The following is a 27,209-nucleotide window of genomic DNA, read 5'->3' on the forward strand; positions in this document are numbered from 1 at the left end:
CGTGGTTACTGTTGCTGCTGTACTGTGGTATTAACACTGCAAACCCTAACAAGCTCAGCTACATCCAAAAGCTTCGGAACAATCAGAAATTATTTTTTATCCTCATTTCCCATAAAGCTTAAAAAAAAAAGAGTTCCTTGCTGGCTTAAAGCAAGATTTTTGAAACAGTTCTAAATCTTTTCATTTAGAAGGAAGTCCCACTTCTACAAATTATGCAGACATTTATACAACATGTTCATTACATGTTCATTATGGGTTTTATTTGCTTTCACTTAGTTATTTGTCCTTCATGAAGTTCAAAGAATAATCAAACACTTGCTTACCAATAGCAAAGTGGGAATTAACATGGGAACATCTGCATGTGGCCATACACGGGTATGAGGTCTCACACTAAACACCCTCCCAATTTACAAGTTACTTTCCTTTCACATTGTTACGCAGACAGGAGCAACCATGACAATCCTGTACAGTAAGAATAAATTACTTAGCTGTATTTTTGGTGTCAAAATACTTGAATTATTAAATTTCCTGCTGGACCTACCTGTAGTATTGTGCCATGTACATTCAAATGTGCTGGAATTTCTGTCCTGGAAAGTATATTACAAGACAAAGCACACAATACTGTTCAGTCAATTTTTTAATTGTATTCCTACAAAATCATGTAAACATTGGCATACAGATCCAGGAAAATCAATATAATATAATGGTGCATAAACCATAAGTTTAGAAGAATGTCAGGAATACTTCAACAGTTTATAAATTAATATATACAGTAACGGGTACTCATCATTAGATAAGAACACCTCAACACTGAGGAATTTAGGTGCAAGAGCTGTAAAACAACAGAAGTGCTCCGACACCAAACTTGATGATGAGGCAACATTGCAATCCGCATGACTGCCCGTTGTTGTTCCATAGTGAGCATTCAATTTAGCTGCTAAAAAGTATAAAACAGAAAGTTTTGGTAGGAAATTTATTTTATTTGAAATCATATAGCAAAGTAATAAAAAACTCAGAAAACAGAATACTCCATAAACAGATTTCTAGAAGAGTGAAACTGAAGTCACTACGCAGCACAGAGATCACCCCCATCTCCATTCAGCGCTACTTCAAACAGAGCACCCGAAGGCATCTCGAGCTAAAGAAAACGTTTCGGGTGTAAGTGGGGAGTGGTGGGTGGAGGGAAAAAGAAAGATGCAAAGTTCCTGCTTCCACATGCAGCATTCTGGGCAGTTTAGCTCTTTATTAAATTAGAAAGTAATGGGAATGTAACACTGCTGATAATTCGGGCTATTTTGCTTAAAAAGTAAAATCCATGCAGCCAAGAAAAATATAACCCTCAGCCTGTCTGTGATCCAAGTCGTATTCCAAGTGTCCTTACAACATTGTCCTTTATGAGATCAGAGACACAGAGCAGAATGCAGGATATGACACACTGAACAGAAAAGGAGTTACTTTCTTTTTCTCCTGTCCATACAACCGTATTTCACTGGGGGGGGCGGGTGTGAAGTGTGGTAAACATAGCCTAAAAAACTCTCAAATAAAAGGTGTTCTTCCCCATATTAGAAAGTTCTTGGTCTCAGTGAAAATACAGACTATATAAAATTACTAAGCTTATCCTGGAAACACTTGATAGTGCAAAAATTCTCTTAACCCAATACCTTAAAATACGACCTTCAGAGAATCTTCCCAAAGTTAAATATATTTTTCTGTTTCTAGAGTTGAAGTAGATTTTTATGCCATCTTAATTTGGTACATTTTTCATACCTGACTAATCACTTCCCCTCAAAATGAAAATGAATATTGCACTAATAAAGATGTATTAAATTACAAAGGGGAGGTCATATCTAGCCACATAAAGCTCTTTGTTATATTTTCTTCCAGTTTTTTTAGGAACAAATTCCGTTCACCTTTTCTATAGGAAATCCTGAGTAGTAAGATGAAAAAGGTTTGGCAGATAGCACCAATTTTCCATCACTTGTCTTCATTAACAGGGTACGTTTATCATCAGCACTGCGTCTAGAAGCACTATCAGAGGTGAACCTAAATGCCCAAATAAAAGCTTATTTTAGAACACCGTTATTCTTATTGCCAGAATCTGAACCAAAACTGCAACACCAGGAGCAGGAGAAATGACTTCCACTAACTCTGAAGACACAAGTCGCAAACCTTTTCCTTATAACGGATGGGGGTGGAGAAAACTACAGCTGTGGGAAGAACAGGAGGAAACCCTTAGGCTGCTGTGTCTGTCAGCTTCCAAGCAACACTTCCACGCTGCCTGCTGCAGCGTTAATGCAGAGGTGCAGCACTCTGAAGGTGTTTGTGAATGACCCAAACTCCTTGCTACGGCTTCCACCAGAGCAGCTCAAGCAAGGAGTGCTTTATTGTGAGCCAGACTGCCAACAGCTTCCAGCATTTAATTACCACGTTGTGTTTCAGGCTTAGAGAGGTTTTATCTGACATCAGCTGAAAGGATTTGTTGATATTAGAGCCTTAGCTCACTACATTTCCTGCTGCGGTTTTTACTTGTATTGCTAAACTGGTAATAGCAACCACGACAGACCAGAAACTCTAACACAGAAGAGGCTTAACTTAGCAGCTTGGGCTTAAACTTGAACGGGGTTTAAACTACTAACAGACAAATGTTTCATTGGCTGGGCCCTGTATGTAGACCTGGAAAAGTTTTATCGCAGATGTATCTGCGGTTTTGTGTAAACTATGAATGTACTACAGCAACACTAAGCTGGTATTCACAGAGACAGTAACAGCACAGTTTTTACACACCTTCTGCCCTCTCTTCATTGTTATCAATCTCATGCCTAAAAAGACATAGGCACCACCTGCTAACAAGACCTCATGTTCTTATCCATAGTCTGCAGACTTCCCTCCCACTGATATGTGATGTCCATCTCCTCACTCACGTTATCCCATGGGGATCTTATGCGCACACACACGCACATTGTGATAAAGAGCCAATATAAACACAACGAGCAGACCTTAATTCAAGTGGTATCACCAACAACAGGGAGCCTTGAGAAACTTCACATATACAAACATGTCCAAGACCTTGTTCAATGTTGTAACAGATAGCACCAACAAAATGGTATTGAAGAGTTTCATGTGAAAATGTTTCCCTCTGCTTCTAACTTTGGTCACATTTCTCATTTTCCCACCTTCCCATACTTCTTTTCCTCTACTACTTCATGCTAACTTTTATGTCTGATTTGATAACGACACTGCAGTTGTGAAATGCATTATAGCTCCTCCAGAATCTTTCAATCTTTAACCATTTATTTAAAAGGAAAAAATAAAAAAAGACATTTTAAGGACATTTTAAGTTAAATGAATGAAAAAGTTGGTAAGAACAATGAAGATACTGTGGCAGTCTTAAGGAGATAATCATATTATAACAAATTCCAGTAATAATGACCATTACAATGCTTCTCTCTATTGACTCCTCATCCCAAGAGTCACGTGGGTGCACTAAGCTGACATGAGATATCTGTGTAAGATCTCTGAAAAATAAAGGCAAAGGAGTACAGAGAAATCTTCTGAAGTATTTCAGCAATCCCTTGACTGAAATACAAATGTGTACCAAAATATCCTGCTTAACAAGGTATAATGCAAACCAGATTTACCAAAGAAATCCTTTCTGTACACACATGAACAAGGTTTCCTGTATGAAACCAAAAAAAATCTTGTCTCTCAAAGGGGTTTTTTGTTGTTCGGGTGTTATACATAACCACAAATGCAGTCTATATTAAGTTAAGCCAATTCATACATTATAACCAGCAATTCACACAATATACCAGTGGGAGGAGACGAACAATAATTCTGATCAAACTTTAATTTAATCCTCAGAGCACAACCCTTTTTCTTCATTATCATCAGTAGAATCTGTATAGGACTCAACGGTGTTGTATATGAAAGAGTACAGCTTGACATCTGGTCCTGAAGTAGAACAGCTTCTGCACTCTTCATTGTAATATTTCAGTAACAGCCTATAAATGTCCCCTTAAAAATAAAACAAAATAATTAAAAAGTGTAAGATCATGCCATCTGAAGAACGTACAGTTGCAAATGAAGACTAGAAATGCAGACTCAGATGGAGATAGTGCCTAGGAACATCTCTTTAAATGAGCAGTGAAAGAGGAGGCAGGCAGTTGCATAAAGGAAATGTCACTGTTTCCACGGTTGTTCAGAACATAGGGTGGGCTCCCTCGGCTTTCTGCTGAGCTTTCTGCACAAGTTATACCAATGTTAGGCTTGCGCACGTATTGTTTACAAACGTATTGAAAATCACCCAGCTTTGAGCTTCTGGCCCAGAAATTAAAGACATTTAACAATGGGGCAACGGATACACTGCTTTTCTTGTATTGTGTATCAACACATCTGACCACATCTTGCAGGATCAAGCCAGAACCACTAGCAGACAAATCTGTATCAAGAACGTGTAAGCACATTTTACCTTTTTAAAGCATTTTAAGTTATTTTTAAAACTTTTGCAAACCTTCCCTCTCCCACGTGTATCTGTAATTGCCAAATTCTGGAGCGTAACTCCCAAGTGAATTAAAAGAGGATACTAACAGGTTAACACTGTGCAGTTGACCCTGAATCAGAAGAGTTCCCCGCTTTGGAAACCAATGAAAATAAACCCAGACCCATTTGTTTGTGTTCAGGACTTAAGAGTCACAGAATGGTTTGAGTTGGAAGGGACATTAAAGATCATCCAGTGCAACCCCCCTGCTATGGGCAGGGACACCTCCCGCTAGACCAGGTTGCTCACAGCTTCATCAAACCTGGTCTTGAACGCTTCCAGGGAGGGGGCATGACAATAATTCTTGCTGGACAACTCCCATACTTATAGAGACAGTTAAGTCTCTTTGCTGTATGCAGTATTTCTTTATGCTCACCAATAGTTTGACCCTTCTCACAGAGAAAAGTGTGCATGCTGTAAATATCCCGCATCAGCTCCACGTCTCCAAAGGTAAAATAAACAACATCACGTCCAGCCTCAGCAGCTGCCAGTATCTGTATTAAGGCTGAAACAACAATGAAGATTACACATGTGAATACAGGATAAAATAATTTGCTGAAGGGAAAGAACAGAGTAAGTTTACAGCAAATAATCGCCCATCTCCAGGTGAACACTACAGAGCAATGTGAGCAATGGGTAGGCAGGTATTACTTCCACTTTTAAAACAAAGTAAAATAGTGGGCGCTGCAGCTCAGAGCGTTGAAGCATTCTGCTGTAGTCACTAGCGACAACCACTCTTACTTTCCAGATAAAGTGCTCAAAAATCAAAGGGTTTTTTTGGTCTGTGTCCACCCCCAAGCAGCACGCAACCAACAGACAGGCGCAACAGCGTAAGACGACAGAACACCATCTCACATCCTGGTTTAAGCTGCTTGTATCAAGTCACAGACAGTAGAGTAAAAAGAATCCGTTAGCACATCACCATTTCCATTCTCTGCCACCCCTCCAAAGGAATGGAGCCAGTCCTTTCACTAGGTAAGCTACACAAAGCAGGAGCTGACCCAAGTATTCGCTCCCAAGAGGACGTCTATGATTCTGCAGCCTTTTAGTGTGCAATTTAAGCTGTCCATCTTACCTATAACAGAAGCACACAGCATGGGATACAGTGGCTCATTCTGACCTACGAAAAGTGAGTGGCGATGGCAGGAATGCAATTCAGGTTATCCAACTTCCAGCTTTATGTCAAACCTGCTGGACCAAGCTGCACCCCAAGTTCACTCAATGGCTAACATTACAAAATAGACAGACACTGCTTTTCGATATGGAAAAGGAAGAAGAGCGCTTCCTATCTTGGAAACAGATTTTTGAGGATTCGTCTTGAGACATTATCTAGGGTACTGATGAATGGTCCAGCTGAGCCAAGCTAATGATCCACCGCAACTGGAGAAAGTGGCTCTGGTCCAGCTACATTTTCTCCCCTCTCGCCCACCTCCAGACTTTTCTGCAGCTCTCAGGTGCTCATCAAACATTTCACTGAGCCAATTCCATTCACCAACCTGGCAGAAAAGTTACATGACAAGAGAAGAAAAGCTAATTGTTTTCTGCTAGATTAGCAGTTGAATTGGCTGAGTGAAGGGTTTGCCAAGTGCCAAAGCTGGTGCACGGGTGCAAGGGAGGGCACCAGACCGTACAATCAAGAACATGGGAGAGGAGAATTAAAACCAGGACCCTCTTAGGTAGCACCAATCCTATTACAAGAGCACAGCTTCTCCACCAAGCAGCACTGTCAGGCTGGAGTGTCACCGACACAAGCAATCGATCACACGTTCATTTCAGGTAATGCTACAACAGTCCAAATAATGAACCCCAGCACCTACTTAATCTATTGCAGCTTGTCTCATTTCAGAGCCTAGGGGTACAATTCTGATATTAATTCTTTCCTTTTCTACCCAGTAAGTAGAGTTAATTAAAATGTGATTAATATTGTCTTTGTAAAGATTAATTATAAATAAAATAGCATACATACTGCATCACCACCTGCTAGTGGAAACTAAATAGAAAGCTGTTCATAGCTCAAGAATCTTTCACATTAAAAAAAACCCTAATAAAATACTGCATTCTTTAATCAAAAACCCTCTCGTAAACCCATAGCTAAAGTTATAAATTACATGCTTCATATGTGAAATTAATCTCAATCTGGGAATGATATTTTAATTAAACTACTGAACCAGCTGTAGATTTGGTAAAGCTTCAGTAGTTAAGCTTTTAAGGGGTCTAATTAACTAACTTGCACAGGGGAACAGAGCCTAATGAATCTTTTTACTCATTCCAAACAAACAATGCAGTTTCACTTTACAGACTATATTAAAAATATCCTACTGTTCATTTCAAAGTGCTATAAATCTTATGAAACAAGGGTCAAAATTTCTGTCAAGAATCAGGCTTCGCAATCTTCTGGGCATTAACGATATACGATACCATGTGAAATTTCCACACTGCTGATAAAGAAAGGAGCATCAGAGGAAGAGCAATAGAGCCTGCAGCAGAAGGGACTGGAGGGATTTGGGCTCTCTTGCCCCTTGCACCCAGCTGATGTGACTCCATTTAACTCTTCTGGACTCTCACCTGAAGGAACGGCTGTGCTGATGTACCTTCCATGTACACCCAGCAATGGCAGTAAAAGTGCAGTACAGATCACTCTGGAATTAACTGTCCTCACAGGCCCGACTTCCTCAGTCTCTTTTATCCAAAGGACAGGATGTTATCACTGGGGACTCCCTTACCACGGTTCTGTTGCAGCCAGAGACTGGTGCGAGGAAAGCGGCTCCAGACCAGCAGGGGCAGGGCAGAGGGGAGCTCCACTACAGCAGGGGCAGCAATGCTGTGCTGGGTTAGACACCCAGTACTCCTCGTGTCATTGCTTATTGTGTAGGTTCAGAACTGCAGTACTGTCATGGTAGCACCTCAACATCGCATGCATTCACATAAGGCAAGACTCATGCTCTTCTCTCCTTCCATCAGTCCCACACGGGTCTTTTTAAAGCTGATGGCAGTCTTCCTATTGAACTGTATTTTCCCAGATAAATAAGAACCCCAATTCAGCTAAAGAGTACTTTCTTACAATCATTAGAAGTTAAATTTATGTTATTATGAGATGCCTCATCATATCATCTCCTTTGCATTTTCAATAAAACAACACTTTTCCAATCTTTAGACAGCTGCACAGAGCCTCTGCAGCCAGTAATTGTTAAGTTATCCTCTGGTCTGAAAAGCAAGACAAGATCTTTCAACTTGCCCCGATTACACAAACATACTTTTTTCAGTATTGAAAGTCTCAAGCTCATACTAAGGTTTTGTGGAAGTATCCCAAACATCGCTGGAATGTCTTGTTTACCAACCAGGTCTTTAATTTATGAAGCCAGACTTTTTTTTTTTTTCCTCCCTTAAGATGACTTCAGTTTCCACATCACCTGTGACCTTGAGTGAAACCATGCTTTATACTCAGCCATGTTCCTTTAACTCATGACTAAAAAAACCCTCATGACAAAATATCATAATGCATTATGGCACTTATCCAGTTATATCCAATTACATTAAATACTTTGGTACTTCTGAAGTCTCTGTTACAGATCCAGATACTACTTCTGAAAGGACACGGGTGTATATTTAAGAATGTTAAATGAAAAAGCAAGATTTTAAACTATGAAAACTACTTTGTTATTGCAATACACTGCCAAGCCTGTGTAGGCAAGACAGCTGTTTATTTGGGTTCAGTGAAACCGTGATACTGATAACCTCAGAGTTTTCTAAAACATATTCCAAAATGAAGAATTTATGACTCTCTGTGAAGTGTAAAAGATTATTCTCCAGTGTAAGAAATTTACTTGTAAAGAAGTGAAACCATTGAGAGAATTCACAGTTCAGGATAGCCCTACACAGCATTAGAGAACAAAAGGGAGAAACACCTTTGGCACTTGTGACGGCACAAGGAGTATCTATGAACTAGAAAAGACTTTGTTTGGTTATCACGCATCAAATGCAACTCTATTCTGACAAAAATACACATGACAAACTACTGTACTCTTTTTGTAGCTCATAGTTTATATATAAAGAAAGAATGAAGCCATCTTGTTTCTAGTTAGCATCAGCCCAGAGGACAATGTCACACAGCAAGCGACCAGCTCCATATCCCATAGCACAGCACTGCCATTTAGTTCTCTTCATGAAGTACTGATTTTTCAGAGTCAACTAAGAAATTAAGCTGAGTTTACAAAAAGAGTAACTTAAAAGCAAGTAAAACCAATGTCTGTCTTTGTAAGGTCTGCCAAACGAACAGGAAAAGACTGGAGAGCACACACAGATTTAGATGAGTTTTTCAGAAACAGCGGCAGCGCTGTAACTTGCAGTTAAGTGTTAATTTTGCAGACTTTGGAACAAAAATAAGGTTGATCCAAAAGCAGAGGAAGAGTTACAATAATGAAAGCTCAAACTAAAATATTACGTCAAAATAAAACCGGGAGCGTGTTCAAGTCTTTACATGCTCTTGTTCTGCCTGGAGTTCATATCCACGTTATGAAGCATCACGTTTCATGGCTCATTTCTTTGTCCACATCAAAGACTTTTCTCATGGGCTGCCTCGCCAAATGAGCTCAGCCCTGGTGGTCTTTGTCAGTATGCTTCAGTATGAGCTCTGACCAATGGGGATAGGAAATAAAGCATTGCAGTGAGCAAGCCCTATTCTAAAAGCCACATCCAGTGTTGAACAAATAATGGCTTAGATCAGATGAACCACATTTCTATCAGAAATCCATACGCTAAAAAAATATAAATGGGATATTACAGTTAAGATCCAAGAGGAGGCCTTATACAAATCAAAGCATTTATTTTACCTTCCTAACATAATCATAATCAAGTACGATCAAATCCTGCTGTAAACACAATTTCTGATATTGATGATCTGCACTTGGCAGCTCATTTTATCTAATGGAAGTCAAACCTCACCTGTCAGGAAATCAATGAGCACTGAGGAAAATTAAAGATGATCAATGAATAAAACGCATTAAGAAAGAAAACTAATGAAGCTGGTAGCCTGATGACTGTTCGGCTCAGTGTAACCACCTAAAGCTGTTCAGAGAAGCAAATTTTAAATACTCTCCAAATGTTTGAAAACAACAAAAGTGTGAATTTCTACTTCAAACTGTATGAATCAGGGCACCAACTTAAATGTCAGGATCCATCAGTTCTTGACTTGACAGGAAAAACTCTTAAATGAATATAATGAATACCTGCTGCATTATAAATACTCTAATTAAAATAAAAGAACATGAGAAAATGAGTAATGTAACAGGTAAGTCAAGAAAGCAAGCAGCATGCCTGAGTGACTGGAATCCTCTCTGGCACACAACAATATATTAAGGAGCAAAACTAAACACGAAGCATTGCCAGCAGGTTTGTGAAGCCTGCAAATTACCAGGTACTTTGAACATCTCGGCAGAGATACAAATTTTAGGCATAACCTAAAAAAGACTGCTCCAGAAAGGTCAACTGATTTATACGACTGAAAACTGCAATGAGCATGGTCTTTCATGAACTAACACCGCGTGTTTGTGCTTTTGAAGGTTTCGGTGCCACAGGTCCTTGCAAACGCAGCATTTCACCATCACATACTTACCTCAAAATTTAAACTGAAAGTTGCATATAAAAGCAGTGTGCATTTTTATTGTTCAAGGCTACATCACTCAAGGCCTGCAGATCAAAGCTAATAAACCAGTTCTGTGCAGTTATTTAACGATTATTCCAACGTATTAGCCAATTGGCTGAAGTGTATTAATGCTGACAAAACCAAAAAGCGTACTTTAACAACAACAACAACAAAAAAGGACAAGATATAAAATCTAAGTGATTGGATTAATTTGGACATTAACGAATTGCTACCATTTACCTTTTAATCTGGAGTCCCCTCCAAAGGCACCACATCCCCAGTTTCCTGTGGCTATTGCAGAGAGATGCTGAGGTGGAACATTGGGTCGAGAGAAGCCGCAGTAGGCCTGCAGGCACACAAGAGTCACAGGATCAAGTCGACGGGCAATGTAGCACGGTATTTTCAATCAATAAGATGGTAACAACAATCAGTATTGTCTCCTAGCAATACCAAAGTCAAATTACTTCAGTGCACCATTAATCTCAATTTAAGGTGAATCACTGAAGAATTTTAGGCAAGAAGAATTTTGCCTTATTTGGATCCAAGTTCAAAATTAGATACAGCCACTGACTCCTAGGGATTTCATCACAGCTATAGGAAACTTTTAAGGATAGCCAATGCAGAGAAGAGCTTTAACAGCAGACTGTATCGCATCTGTTGCTTTTTGGCCCATTTAGCATACATGACATCTGAACTGCTGTGTCTGGTACTACTGAAATTTCTCAAAATCACAGATAAAATACAAAAAAGGCATCTTAGAATACAGGTCTAATGCAATAAATGAGGGTAGGAGAAAAAAGTGTGATATTCATTAAGAAATCTTGAATAAAAGCAGGTGCTTCCATGCAGAGAAAAAAAAAAATCTCTTTGGGAAGATTTTCAACAGCACAAGAATGTATTGAATTGGTACAAGGTTTCACTCCAATCTGATCTAAGCTGCAAATTCAGGCTTCTGTTGTAATTTAGCAGGGTACCATGATTCAGAGTTTGCACTTACACACCATCAGGTCCATGCTGATTCTTGAGCTTTCTCAAGTCAGAACTATCAGCGCACCAAACACCCAAAGCACGTTTGTACAGAACCAGTTGGCCAAGCAATGTAGCACTCTGGCTGTGCTGACAATAGTTCTTCACATGCTGTCTGCCCAGCGAGGAGAATGGATTGGTGTTGCAACAGGATGCCATCATCTTTTCAGCTTCTACTTAATGGGCACGTGTTTGCCAACTCGCCAGGACATGGAGAACAAAAACCGTCTCGTCAGACACAATAAGAAATTCAGCAAACACTTGGAGGGCCTTCAGCAGCAACGAAGAAAAGTATCTAAGTGCTCCTCTATGATTTTTCATAGCAAATAGAGGATAAAGATAAAACTAATAACTTTCTTAAAAAAGATACAATGCACCAATGTTTTAAGTAGTTTTCACCTAGGAATACAGGAATATGAAAGCTTTCTGCGGTTTTAAAGCAGTTGCTTCCACATGGGAAGCAGAAGAGCTGTTCCTTTTGAACTACATATAGTTTTAAGTTGTACATAAACTCAAATATATGGTATCTTATATTATTTTCAAGTTGTGTGATGTTTGCAGTTGTTTTGTTTCCATATAGAACTGTTATATACGGTTCTCACAGTTAACACGGTTTGAAACTTAACTGTGTTGCAGAATCACAGAATCGCTCGGTTGGAAAAGCCCTCTGAGATCATCACGTCCAACCGTTCCTGTCTACCCCCTAAACCATATCCTTAAGTACCTCGTCTACCCGCTCTTTAAACACATCCAGGGATGGTGACTCCACCACCTCCCTGGGCAGCCTGTTCCAGCTTCTGACGACCCTCTCAGGAAAGAACTTCCTCCTTATCTCTAACCTGAACCTCCCTTGGCACAGCTTGGTGCCGTTTCCCCTTGTTCTATCCCCCATCACCTGGGAGAAGAGACCAGCACCCACCTCTCCACAACCTCCCTTGAGGCAGTTGTAGGTGGTGATGAGGTCTCCCCTCAGCCTTCTCTTCTCCAGGCTAAACAAGCCCAGTTCCCTCAGCCGCTCCTCATCAGGCTTGTTCTCCAGAGCCCTCACCATCCTTGTGGCTCTTCTCTGAACACGCTCCAGAATCTCAACATCCTATGGTTGCATACCATAATTCTTCAGGAAGCCACATATGAAGCTGTAGCATTCTTTAATCGGTGATTATCAAAATAGGCTTAATGACATTTATGAGTGGGATTGCAAGCCAAATAAGTCAGTTGTTCCTTAGGATTTGGAAAGTGGAACTTGGAACTGGGAAAATTATTGTTATTGGTATTGAGAAACAAGGGTTGGCCTCAGACCTCTTGAGAAAACTGAGAAAGAGCATCTGGTTCTTCAAGACAAATGGATCTTACAAAGGAGAAATCATATAGTTTTCTAAAAGAAAGAAGAAGAATCACTAAGTTATTTCAGTAATTTCCTAGCGTCTAACAAAATAACAAAGAAAAGAACTGCTGGATCCTGGACACCTGAGACGTGTCGTCTAATACGTAATCACTCTCACTGCAAAGCCTGTGTGCAAATACTGTGCTTACTGAGTCCGTATTTATGAGATCATAATAGCAAGAGTTGAAGCTTATTCCATCATTTGTGTTCACCCACAGGAAAACCTTAAAGTTAGTATTAATTTTAAATCAAACTTTAAAAACCCAGAGTACATTCAAAAACATGCAATTTGTTAAAATATTATAGAACCTCCAATAAACTTAATGAAATGTTTACTGTGCTAAACAGAGAATTAACTCAGGCTTAAAATTGTCTTTAAATACCATCAATCCTCATCAAACAACATCAGCCAAACCAACACACTGTATAAAAAATGCATGGATCTACCATAATTTACTTTAAAAATCCAAACCAGATCAATAATATTGAAAACTGTAGGCAGATCATAAATTCACCAGAGTAGGTAATTTGAATTTTGTACTTGGGTATCACTGAAGTTTACAAAATTTATTTACTGTCTTTTTCAGGGCTAATTTCATTGCCAACCATGAAGAAACAAGCTGATGAATGTTACTTTAGCCAAGATGCTTAGGTTTTATGACTAAATTAAATTAGTCCTTCAGCACTGTACATCATTCTAGGGGAGCGAGTGGGGAGGTGGGCAGGGGAGGGCAGAGATGAGCTTTCAGCTCTATTCCCTTTCCAGCTGAGAATCAGAAACACACTGCTCTGTTTGAATTTATTTTAAATGCACCCTGTATTATTCTATATCCTCCCAGACTACAAAAAGCAGGATACTTTAACAACAGTAGTATTGTGTGCTTATATTTAACACCCTACCTAAAGCAGAGGCCTGCTGCATCTATAAACACTAACAGGCTTTATTGGTAGCATGTTTTGAACCCAAATACAAGCACACTAATACAGTATAACTGCATAAGCATTCTTGTACTCAACTGCCCAGTAAAAATAGCATTGCCATTGCTCTAACAGGCCACAGACCTTTCACTTCCTATGCCTTATCCTAACCAAGCAAGGCCCTCATTTTGGCCCATCAGTCTTATTAACGTCTGTGACTTTGTTATATGAACTGGAGATTGATACCAAGGCTGTCTTGTTAGGAGGTAAAATTTATGCATGGGATAACAGCAAAGGCCTTGAAAACACTGGCACAGGTTGAAAGCTAAGGCCTCAGAATGATAAAAAGCTCAGTGATGGCAATTACTGGTCATTGAAAAAGCACAACTTCAAGAGACAGGAAAAAACTGCTTCAGCTTCAAGAAAAGCAGCGGCAACGACGACGCAAGAAGAAAAACAAATAGCATGAAAATCCAGCCATGTAATGTGATAAAGCACCTGCCACGGCTTGGGAAAGTAACCCCATGTTCCCAAACATTATGCAGCACGTAATCCAGGGCAGAGACCAAGGGCTGGAGACTACCTAGAAACTCAATTATCTTATGTAAGGACAAGAAATTAGGGAAGGCAAGGGAAGAAAAAAAAATAATAAAGATGTCCACTGCTGTTCCAGCTTCCCTTGTCAGCTCTGTTTCTGAATGTCAGTCTAAGAGTTTTGATTAAAGGATTAAAACTGGCCTGATTTATCAGTCTTCTGAACGCCCCATCACTGTGTGCTCTAACTGATGCGTATACACACATACCTGGTTAAAACAGCCCTTACAGCTATTGTGCAAATAAAGGCACGAGAGTTATGAACTGATCTCAAGAAGACATCAATATATGAAAAAGAAACTCCCAGCGAGTATGGCAATACCCCAAGAGCAAACAAGAAAGGTGGAAAAAAAAGCAAGTGGTACCTCATGTTAAAACATGAGGCACTCCCTTATCCACCTGGACCGGAGAGCTGAGTAGGATTCAGCAGAGCCAGTCGTGGGAAGAGAACTTAAAATCTTAATTTAGAAGCAGCACAGGGCAGAGTTAACGAAATGTATGGCCAAATTTCATTTATATTTTTGAACGTTAAATAAAATACACCTCTGAAGAGCTTATCAAAGGATTAAGAGGCATTCTATTTGACAAGCTTCTGCTTTATCATTAGACAGCAAAACCCTAAAGTACACCTTTTGTAAGAGACACAGCTAAACTTAAGAGCTTCCTTAGCTGCTGCCGCTAATATAAAAAAATATTTGAAAAGGTATTATAAACATTAATGGAACAGCCTTAGACTGCAGGTCGCTGTAAGAAGTTACTGGCCTTGTTGAGCTCTCTTCTAATTTTCTCTGGGCCAAACTGATCGAGGAAACGTCTGAAGTGAAATGCATCTATAGCAACAATTTCAGTGTAGCGTCGCTGCCACTCATCCCTAGAATTGGAGGGAGAAGAAAAGTAGATGATGTTAGTTGATTATATGGCCAACACCAAACACGATCCAAAATGAGCAATTCCCTGCAGAGCTTCTCCATCAGAAGCAGCTAGAAAGGTGAGCTCATAACAGACAGTGGAGCACTTTCTTTTGTGGGTCAGGAATGAAAGCAGCATCAGAAATGAGACAGGTCTCCCTATAAATTTAGAAATGCACAGGCTAGACTTTGGGCTTAAATGTGAAACAAATAAATAGTGCTGTGTAATTACATTAAGTACATAAGAACATCACAAAGTCAAAGACAAGCACTTTGGCTCTGTCTTCCTCAAACACTTAGAGTACACTGTGTATGTTTCTATACCAATGGAATAAGTTTCTATATACACTATGATAACACTGTTGGAGAAATAGATTCAAGACCTCAGAGCTTTCTACTCGGATTCATTGTATTAAATCTCTTTTTTTACCATACATCAGCTGCACTGTGGCACCTGAACTATCACTGTCACACAGAATCACAGAATCCCAGAACGTTAGGGATAGGAAGGGACCTCAAAAGCTCATCCAGTCCAATCCCCCTGCCGGAGCAGGAACACCCAGATGAGGTTGCAACTGTCAAACTTCTTGTGACATTGCAATCCACAGTTCAGTCAGGATCTTAACACAAATTTGGGTTAAATACATATAATTGTAAAAGAAGTTGGTTTAAGAACTGACACATTGGGAGGTACCGTTCATTAACATTAATATCACATTAATATCTTTCCTAGCTTGTTGGCTCTACTGAACAGAGCAGGATCGAATACTCTATTAAGGCAAATACTAGGAAATACTTAAAGCATCAAGTTTTCAAATTTATAACATTTATTTATTCCTTCACTTGAAATACTTATATGGAACCTTACCTTGGGGTCTTATCTTCGTGGCTTCTCGCCCACCGGTAGGTTTCTGCATAGCCTGTATATTCACTGTACTGCTCAGTACCTGAAAGAAATTATTTTCCATATTACATACAAAATATGAACATATTTTTTTCACTTGGCAAATCTTCCACAGGAATCACTGCTTCCCTGAATGAACACGCAGCTCTTGGAAGCAATGGAAAATAAGAGATTCATATCCGCACTTCAATACAAGATCTTTTAACCAGAAGCTTCTAACCCACAGATTTTGTGTAGCACCCACCACAGAACATTCCAAGTGCAGATCTATGTATCCTGTCCAGTATATAACAAGATTTCCACTTTGCCACTCAAGTTCAATAGCTTCTCAATAAACTGCCTGTCATCTTTAAAGGTTTACTGGCTAATATCTGGTTAACAAAGACCGTGAGCCTTTACACCACCAGTATTTTGCTTTTCTTTTGTCTTTTCTGGGGCTACTACTTGTAATCACAATGATAAAATAGTCTCCACGATGTAATACTTGGCAACCCTACTTCATCACCATTTAGCAAACATCTGGGCTGACAGTTTAGAAACCATAAGAAAAATATAAAGAGACTCAAAAGCATATGTGGCGAGCTATGTGTTTATACATTTTGTTTCTCTAGCGAGTTTTATTTCTCTAACAAAATTAAAATCCATAAAGGCAAAGAAAACCCCGATGGTCAGAAACCAAGCAGATTTCCAACACACCAGTGTTAACCAGTTTGTTGTCCCACAGACTCTCAAGGGCAACCTTATATGAGGATAGGTAGGTTTGTTAAGCTTCCTAGTCTCATTGCCCAATAAGTCACCTCTTTATTACAGTTCTGGTTTGCATTCGTTCAGCATGATTCCTGCACTTCCTGACTTGAGTTCTCAGGTATCACAGCATTAAGGGCACTGAATTGACCAAAAGGCCACTCGCTGCTCTCAGCTGCAGTGGTCAGTACCAAGAAGCTACTTCTGCAAATGGTCGAGGACTCACAAAACCATGGTCTGGATCATACTTGGCTGCACTGTGAAAGGTCCAGCCGGGTATCTTGGCAAGCATTAAGGGTTGTAAGAAAGTAGCTCATTAAGACCTCCAGTAGTTTCAGCTATTATGCTCTGTTATGCCAGCTCCTTTTCAAAGGTTTATCCCAATACCAAGGAGGAGAGCATTTTAACTGACAGTAAGGACTATCACCTTTCTAAAAGGCTGCCTTTCACCTCATTTTGCCAGACGTCAGCACCTTGCTTCTAAACCTAGTGAGGCACAAATGCTTCAAAGAAATAGTCCTAAAGTAATACCAGAGCAAAATCACAACTTTTCTCCCTGTTTTGAGCTCGCAACAGCTGAATTTCACGAGTAGAAAACCGAAAAGAATATTATGTGTGGAAAATTTCAGCTTGTCCAGGTACAGTTTGGCACAAGTTATAAACAATAAGAGTAAGAAGAGAACTGTTAAGCAACCCCTTAATTACAAACAGTGACACCAGCTATGGCTATAAATACAACAGAAACATCGGTTGTAGAAAGACACGTGAGCCGACAGCACATCTGATTACTAAGACAAGAGCAACACCCAACGATTGCACAGATCGGTGATAGTCAAGAATACAAATGTTTAAGTTTCATCTCAAAGTTTTTCAACCTCTAAATAGAAATAAAAGCTAAACAAGCAGAAACAAAACTATTCACCTTTAGCCTCATCTGACACAGGAATCTGAATGCTTGCTTTCAGTATTCTCAAGTATAGGAAACAGAAGCTGTGAAGAACCATTTAAAATGACGCATTACATTTTAAGACATTCCCCTCGTTTACCCAAACTCATTTTAACTGCAAAGACTTATCAGTGCTTCTAACTCACCTGCCCTATTATCCACTCATTATCTATTCAGATTTGTCTGGATTATTAACTTTCCTGAGGGCACACAAATTCCACTCAAGGCTATTTTGAAAAGTCGCTATGCAAAACAAACGGGATGGTAAGATTCCTCAGCAAGAACTCGCTTCCTGTTACAAAACTCAAATCCCCAAAATTGCAATAGCAGAATATGCCTGTATCTTCACACACATCCATGCCCTCGTACAAAGGACAACTGTGAGCAGCTTCGATATTCAGAAGTCAGCTTTCCAGTGGAATTGTAGGCTGTCAACCTTCATTAAGACTTTTCCTGACATAGGTAAAATTCAGTTTTATTGATATACTTCCAAAGAGTGTCTGAGTAAACAGTAAAAGACAGACAAGGGAAGTATGTGACTTTTATGAGAGCTCTTTTTAGGGGACCACCTAGCAAAACTTCTGACTTTGAAAAGAAAGCATTTCCTTTGGCATGCAGCACGTGGAAAGAAAAGACTTGCTTATCAAGATATTGTAACAGGATTGATTAAATGGCAGTCAAAGTATTAAGATGAATTTTTCAAGATTCATTGTTTTCATTACATTTTATGGAAGTCCGATGACAAAAGCACCAGGAAACGAACAGACAAGCACATACACAAATATATAAATAAATCAGTAACAGAGAAACTGAAAGAAAACACAAGAACCCTAAACTCATGGCCCAGAAACCCAAAGGTAATGAAAATCAATGGGTTTTTGTAAGTGAAGCTCTGGGAATATGACAGACAATAACTGTTACTCAACTGGCAGCACTTTTGACAGTGAGCTGCTGGGACACAAACTGCTGTTGCTGGAGAACAGAAGCAGCACAGGATAATCTGGACATGCTAATGTTTCTGATGAATCTTTTTTCTTCCCACCAAAAAAAAATAAAGGGGTAAAAAAAGCCAAGCCACAAATACAGCAAAATAGCACAGCTCCATCAGACGTTTTAAAATACACTACAAAGACTAAGAAAGCCTACCTAAACTCAAAAGAAAGAACATACAAGTATGATTCAAAAAGACATTTTGTGACTGTAGTACATATTCTTTGTAAGAGTTCCAGCGTCAAACAAACGTGAAATCGCCAGCTGTTGGTGCTTATGGGGCCTCCTCCATCTAGGAGTTATAATTATTACTAAAAATAAATATACCCAAGACTCCACAGCCTAGATTTTCATTTGCATATGATCCATATGGCACTATAAAGAGTGCAGGGATTGGGAAAAACCCCACCACACGATCCCTGTGGTATTTCTTACGAGTTAGAAATGATACCTCTGAAGGGTTAGCACCACTAGCACTGAATAAAAAGGTGTGCATGGGAAAAGTGTAAGTGTACAGTTTTGTAGCCACCAACATAAATGTACATTTACTGCCATAAGTGAGGAGAAGGTCTTTGTCTCCCTTTCAGTTTTCTTCTGATCCTTGTCTTGTCACCTTGACACCGTTAGGTGATCCTTGTCACCGTTAGACTCCTGGTTCTCCACACAGTGACGCAGATCAGCCTGCTAAATCCAGCTGAAAAACAATTTTCCCCTCTGAGTAAATTTTCAGCTGAACCAATCATCTGACTGCATTGACTGCACGGGCAATGTGCTTAACAGTCTCTGAAGATGCAGTCATTGTTCAATCTGTAGGTTTACAGCAAGCACAGAACACAGCTTCATCTGCTCTTAATGCTGCACAAGTACATGTGGACTCAAAGAGGGGGGGAAAAAGAAGAAAAGAAAAAAGGCCTGAATGAAAACCACTGACACTTATTCATAGCTCTACCAGAAACACAACTGTGGGAATCTTTGGCAATGCTACTGACATTTCTGGAGGTGAATGTCTCCACTGAAGAACTTGACTGTTTGCATGACCAGTTCCATATTCATTACAGCAGTGATCTTAACCAGATACTGTGCAATCACAACAAATTTAATTTAACTCTAATTTCTCAGACTCTTCTGCAAATTTAAGCTACACAGTTATGCCCATTAGGCCGCTGAGTCAAGATGCATCACAAAGAATGTAATTTATCAAGAGGATTGTGACATCCAGGGGAGACTTGGCTAAGAATCGAGGTGGAAGAGCTCCATGGATGAAATTAAAATGATGGAATGGCCATTTCCATTAGAGAAGAACACCACATCACAAATACTAATTGCAAAACACTATAAAGTACTCAAGAAAACTAAAAGAACATTGCCGCAGTGAAAAAACATCCTCACCTTTATTTGCTCATGCCAAATCACTGTTTTTCGCAGGGGAATGGAAAAAGGTCTTTCAAAACATTCATTTAGTGCTTTCCCTCAATCAGGTATTACACAGATAGCTGCGCTCTGTTTTTACCCTCCCCAGGAGAGCCTGACCCAAAGGACAATACTCTGGTATGTTAATCTTGCTACAGTATCGTATTGAAAATACACGACAGAGATCCACAATGGCCAAACGTTTTCTGACTCATTTTTTTGAAAAGGTGATCACAAAAGCTGATCTATCAAAAAGTTTTCACAGAAAAGGTGTTATTTTTGGCAGGGTGGAAAAGCAAAACAAACACTGTCAAAGAGATTACTGAGTGCAAAACTGCTAACAAAAGATACTGTGCCCAGTGCAATCAGAACCTCCAGACAGAGTAGGATTTGCAAGATCTAAGCTCAAATTTCTACTGTGCATGTGAGGAAGATGCTTTAGGACTTTTCCAAGAAATGTGTTCTAATACCTGTACAAACTCCTAACTGTTGAGGCAGCTCAGGTAACTAAAACCAACATTTTTACTATAGCAGACTGAAAAATATAAAATATACATAACACACTACAGTATTTTCCCCACAGGAAATCCAATCAAATATTTTTTCTTTAGAGTAAATAAAAAATATTATAGCATCATTTTATTTTTCAGTCATGAAAATGGCTTACTGTGTTCTTGTGTACAGAACTAAGACTCATACAGCATGACCCGGGCCTCTCTGGTTCTTAACAGTGACATTTGGTGGTTTGATGCTGTTTTAATCCGGTGGATAATAAAACATTCCAAGTTCTACGACAGCGGTGGAAACAAAACTAAAAATGCTTTCAGCAAAGCACTGGACAGGCAGCACATCTCCATACACAGCCCCTCAACAACTGGAGAAGCATTTAGGTTTTGATGCTGTAATTATGAACTCATGCCAAACTAAGTAACACAAACATGTGTTCAAGACATTTCCTGACTTCCTATCCTATTTAAAGAGATGCTGATTTTGTCCTCGTCCACCTTCCTTGTCTTTTTGGTGACCAGAGGGCAGTTTCTCTTCTCAGAGTTTTCAATCCCTCTGATCACATCAAATGTGATAAATCCCAGACAAACAAAAACCACCCCTGCTTTAACAAAACGAAAGCATTACCTGCTAATAGCTGGTGATTGTAGCTTTTACCTCTATAGCCCAACAGTATTCTTTAGCTAGGCTTAAAGACACTGAGCCCTTAAACACTTACACAGGATAGAAAAAAGTCCTGTCTGCTTGCTGTCACTTTCTTTTCCTCCACTAAACATCTGTTGGAACAGCACCCTGTGGTCTTTAACTGCGGGGTGAAGACAGAAGCTCTCTGTCAAATGAATATTGACTTACTACTTTTTTTTAATGCCTACAGCATTTAAACACACTAAACTAACTTGAAGTACACTTCCTATACATAAAACCAGAATATGATGTGAAACATTTTCTGCAAAGACTAACCTGTGATGATAAGACATTCGTTGTGATCCAAGACTTCAGTGATGAGCCTCGACACAATCAGTTCTGGGTTGATTAAAAAACGAATCTCTTCTTGCACCAGTCCCGCCCCAGTCACGCCACCTCCAACAAAACGGTTTGCAAAATCAACCTAACAAAAATATATTCAGAGGGATTATGAGATAAGCAAAACAGCATAAAATCCTTCCATTTACCAAGGTGAATAAAGTCCCGTACAAGTTTTAATAATTCTGTTGAAATCTGCTGCTATCACTTAAGAATACAAGCTGGAGGATAAACAGCATGCCATTCTCTCTTTCTTTTCCTATTTTTCAGAAAACTTACAAGACATTACACAGCAAAATAAAGTTTTGCATCTCAAATACTCTGAGGTTTTCTTTGAAGAGCACACATTTCAGAATAAAACACATTTTGGCAAATGTGAAAGATTAAACCAGCAAATTACAGTATTCCTTCTGCACTTTATGGACATTGAGGAATTATTAAGTTGTCCTTTAATAAGCATTCTGCCTCAGCTGTCCACATTGAGCGTTTTTGGATTAGTATTGCCCCTGTCGACCAGTTGTTCTGTACGTTAATTCTCCTTGAAATGCACTCGCACAGGGAAAGTAATGTTGATCACTAAGGTTTCTGGTTGAAACAGAGAAGCTCTGGTCTCTTTTTTGAGTGACATGACTCATCACCTTGCCTTCGTCTGATGAGCACCAGCCTGTCAGTAGAAACCGTTATCATCACCATCCCTGCTCTGCTCGTCCCAGCCAGCGGCTGTGCCCGCTGAGGGTGGGGTCACCATGGACTCCTGCACTGGCTTGGCCATCCTGCTCCCTCCTGAAGTGAGTCCTCTTCATCTGAACAGAGGTATTTTGTTTGATGAGACTTGAAATAGCCAGGAGGAAAAGTATCACATCCTAGGCGATACTCAGTTTTACAGAGTGCAACATGAGCAGTACGCAAAGAGGCGTAATTCAACCTTCTCTCATCTCTTGAGTTTATACAATAGTTGAACAGAGAGGCACCAGAAAAATGGTTATTATTGAGCAGTTGCAGAGTTATTAATGATTTCAATACACATTTGAGTGTTCAAGCTTCATAAAGTCATGAGATAATTTAAACTTTGAGAAAAAAAAAACACAAAACAAACCCACAGGAAAAAGTCCTCCTATTCTGCCTCCTTCTCTTCCTTTGCAGCACTTGTTCCTGGCTAAATAACTTGTAATTCTTTTTGGTAAACGAACTCTAGAAGGCAGACTTTTTAAAAAACAAAACCCAAACAACTAATTTGAAAACTCAAATATGTTCCTTGCTATAGATATGGACAGGACATCCTCCTTATGAATTTATTTTGCTGACTGGCTCCCAGACTGAAACAGTGGTGCTGTCAGCAGCAAGAAAGTCTCCTGAACCACTGACCTGGTCACTGTCTGGGGCACAATAATAATATTTTAAAAAATAAACTGAAACCCTTGACAACTCATCAAGATCACAGCCTGAAACTTATCTTGTCAATCTTTGATCCTGGCTTGAACCAAGACCTGAAGCTGTCCAGGGCCTGTGACTGTCTGTCAGCTCTTTTTGTACCAGGTACATGTGCAAACCTAGACGAGCTGGGGAATTCTGACAGTACCAAGACTGTCCATGGAATTAATTTTGACGTTTCTTTTACACTGCATAATATCTTGTCATTTAAGTGAATTGAGGATAAACAAATAACTTTGTTAAGCTGGCAGACCCTACAAGTATGACAAAAACATGACATAAAGCCACATTTACTGTTTTATGTGCTTACCTGTAGCATACCTTGTCCATTGCTTTCAATTGTGCCTTCATAGGTGACATGCAATCTAGACAGTTTTTTCTGCGATCTGTCATTGAGGAAAAATATTGCACAGAAAAGATGAGTACAGAATCTCCACACAAAGACATCCATTTTAAAAGAAAACCCATCCAAACCCAAACTTCTTGCACACCTTAACATAAAGTGGTTTAAAAGAACTCCCAATGGATTAAAGAAAATGCATCTGCTATTCAGAATCAATTTGTAAACATTTAACATAGTCAATTATTCAGTTTCTCCTTCTGTCACTGCAAACCCCCAAACTGGAAACTGAAGTTCCACATTTTTCACACGAGTTTCTTCCACATTAACTTGCTAACTATCAAAAAACCTGCAACACCTGTGTTTTCATGCTGGTTATCACCTATACTTCATTATATTTCTTTTAATTTCTGAAATGAAGTCAGCTCTCTCTTTTTCCCCCACCACTCAAGCAATAGCACTGAAGATGCGCTACTGTTTTAAAAATTCACTTAAGACTTGTTGGCTTCACAGGCAAACAAACACACTGGAAAACTCTGGGCACCCAAACTACTTGTAGCAGTTCATCCACTTCCCTCTGTGCTTCTCTCCATAACAATCCATACCAAACATTGTTTTCTGTAGTACTTCCAGACCTCAATCAAATCCACATGAATGAGATTCAGTTATCATTGATTTCAGAAATTTCTTACATTCGACTTTTGAGTTGTACATTTGGTGTCTGGCTTACCTTTCCCAGTCTGGAAACTCCTGGAGACACTGTCTTGTAAAAGTCACCAATCCTGTAGGCTCTACAGGCAAACCAACCCCAGAGGAAAATTTATTAGCTGCTGGAGCTTCAGTCCTTAGATTATTTTAAGTGGTAAGCTTTTAAAATTACAACAAACATAATTCTTGGCAGAAACACAAGAGCTTAACTTTCCTCAAGAGCAGCTCTGAATCTTCCCCTGACAGCCCATGCTCAAACTGAAAGCAAGTAAGATGAAGACCAAAATATTCACTTCACTTCTCCCTTTGGAGTTTGGGTATTTTTCTTTTTCCAGATCACGAAAAAACCTTATTTATTAAGTGATTTTCACTTAAACTGTAAACATCAATAGAAAGACTCAATAGTTAAAGTACAATGTGCTGCCATTTAGAAAAAAAGAAACTGTGAACCTTTAGAGGTGACTGCTGCTCAGTGTCAACAGACAACGCACAGAGCTCTCAATCTATGGATGGGTGAAGCAGCAGCCTGCATTTCCAAGGAAGTCCTACTATGTCAATAAAGATGCAGTGTTAGTGGGACTCCAAATCAAGCCATATTCAGCCCTGCCAGGATGCTAGTGAAATTCACTGGATTTCAACTGAAAAAAGGCTGCTGCCTTCAAGAGAAACAGAGGAGCCATTACTCATTGCAGGAAGGGTACATTATTATCCTCTCAAGAAAGTTCAGTGTTGCAAGAGACAGAAAATATCAAACTTTTATTAGGTAGTATCATTCTAGTAAAAGCTTCAGTTGAGACATTTGTTTGCTCTAGTAAGCCTGCTGCACTGACTTGTGAAAAACATTCAAAACAGTACGTAAAGCACAAACACAGCCTTCCAAAAGCCTTAAATAATCCTACGCTTTTCTTCAAAATTATAAGGGTTTAGGGGAAAAAAAAGGGTTGTTTGCTCTTAAAAAAACCAAAAGTGCACAGCTTTCAGTAATCAAATGCTCTTCCACCAGGGAACTCTGGCATCAGTGGCGATATCTTACAAATTAAGCATTCACCTTTTGAGCACAGTCTTCAGCTGATATAGTGTCCACCGGGTTCTTTTACAAGGAATTCAATTACCAATTACAATAAAAAAGTTGCAAAATTACGATAGTAATTTATAGAGCTCAGTTACGTCAGTATTACTCATTCCTTGGACAAAAGGAGGAAGAAGAAATGGGGTTTTTAAAAGGTACAACAGGAATTTTTAATTCAGAAGAGAACTCAAGAATCTCATTAAATATTATTTAAAGTTATAATGTTAAGAAATCTAATACAGTAGTTTGATAAAGCACAGTCCAAACAGATTTCGTAGGCAGAGGGGATCAGGGACAGCTGCGTAACTACAGGAATTGGTTTGCACGAAAACATTATTACTCAAGTATAAAGAAAAAAGCTATCACACTGGATCTCTTCTGCATCCCACACATCGATCACAATTTACTTTTACCTCAGTAAAAAAACCTCCTTACTTCTATTGACATTGCTGAAAGTTTAATAGCTGAAGCAGGTTGTAGCTGCATTTAATTTGTGGTAAATTAAAATGATGAACTGAAGATGGACTGAACCAAGTAAAGAGACTTTAATATTTAATAGCTCAAAGCTGTCTTTTAAGACAAACCCCTCTGAGAGAATATGAAGCTAAGAGTGAAATACGAACATGTAAAGAAAAAGTTCTTTTAAAAATACTGTAATAAGAATATTACTGCTGATGTGATGTATTCTACTGCAGTAAAATCTCTTTCTGCCCCAAAATACAATATATAAGTTCCTTTACAGTTCTTACAAAAACGAATCTATTTTTGAAAGCTTATGTAAATGTTCAAATTCATGGTAACAACAGAAGATCTGACAATGCACACTAATAAAAATAGTGCACTAACTTCTGAAAGAGTTGGGGATCTCTCATGTCTTCCTATCATCTTCTTTTATTTGACTGGACAAATAGCTTTGCTTTGGGAGAATAGAATGAAAAAACCTGAAATATCAATGCAAGTAGGGGAAAAATCCCTCAGAACTAATGCTCTAGTCAAAGGACTAAACGTGCACACTGCAGGAAATCTGAAGCTTGATTCGGAATCTTTAGGCCTGTGATTTTCATGACTACCATATGGTGCTATAAATTCCCTCTGCATTCTCACCTTGATACGGTGTGGCATATACATATGTGCATATGTATATATATAAAATGGGGCGGAACTATCTCTATATACATTTAACACATCCTCTCACATATAGATCTTGGGAAAAAGAAAACAGAATAAGCTCTGTGCAAAAAGTTTAATTGCATGCATCACCTATATGAGAAGAAGTGACAGCAACACGAATACCAGTGTACTTCACAAGCTGGCTTTTGTTACACGCTTCCATCATAACGCTGCATGGCCATTTCTAAATTTAGTGGGAATTCAATTTTTCACGTATCTGCTTTGTAGCTTTATTAAAAAAAGGAAAAAAAGGAGTAAAGGATGTACTTTTTTCTGTGACTCTCCTAAAATAGCAGAAAAGGGTCTTAAGTTTCTCAGGTTTCCTTGGTGATCGTCCTTCGAACAACCTGAAAAACAAGAAAAAAAAAAGCAATTAATTAGATTTCAGGGATAGAGTGCACAGTAATTAGGCTACTTACTAATTGTGATTTGATTTTTTTTAACTATTATGCATATATTTTGATTAGTGTTGCACTTAAATATGCTAATGTGGAAAGAGCTCTCCAGACAGCCCCTCTATAACACAGGGCTTTAGAAGTAGCAAGTTCATTCACTTGCTTAGTTTCTGATGAGGATGCTGCTTATACTGATTTTGTAATATCAAAAAATATAATTTCAACGTGAACATCCACGAAAGGTACTAGTTCTATTTGCAACAGACTAGCTTGGATTAAAACAAGTGATTGAGGGGTGAAAACATCCATGCTGAGTACTCCAAGACTCACATGTCTTACCATATTTCCAGTGCAGTGAGCTGCAGAGAATTAATGCAACCACACTGCTCTCAGGAGTTGCACTGCACCAGCAGCGTTTCTAAAGAAAGGAACCTACCCCAACAGAAACTGCTTCATCCACTGGGCTACTACAGGCACTCTAACATTCATTTGTAAAAACCTAAGCATTAAAAAGCAGCATCCTATTTTGAGCCGTTAAGTGAATGTATTCTTTTAAGGTTAGCT

The 27,209-nt window shown here is 39.1% G+C and overlaps 1 protein-coding gene across 1 annotated transcript; it reads right to left on the bottom strand.

Moving 5' to 3' along the window:
* Positions 1 to 3,646: 3,646 nt before the first annotated feature.
* Positions 3,647 to 26,597, bottom strand: LOC104545031 (poly(ADP-ribose) glycohydrolase-like; the record flags this gene model as incomplete). The annotated part of the gene is made up of 9 exons (XM_010190059.1): positions 3,647 to 4,014; positions 4,914 to 5,042; positions 10,419 to 10,524; positions 14,863 to 14,971; positions 15,877 to 15,955; positions 21,470 to 21,617; positions 23,274 to 23,349; positions 24,034 to 24,094; positions 26,518 to 26,597. Coding segments are annotated over 9 exons (952 nt in total), but the record flags the coding sequence as incomplete, so codon positions are not given.
* Positions 26,598 to 27,209: the final 612 nt, after the last annotated feature.

This window comes from Mesitornis unicolor, unplaced genomic scaffold, assembly GCF_000695765.1.
Source record: "Mesitornis unicolor isolate BGI_N332 unplaced genomic scaffold, ASM69576v1 scaffold19048, whole genome shotgun sequence".
NCBI lineage: Eukaryota > Metazoa > Chordata > Aves > Mesitornithiformes > Mesitornithidae > Mesitornis > Mesitornis unicolor.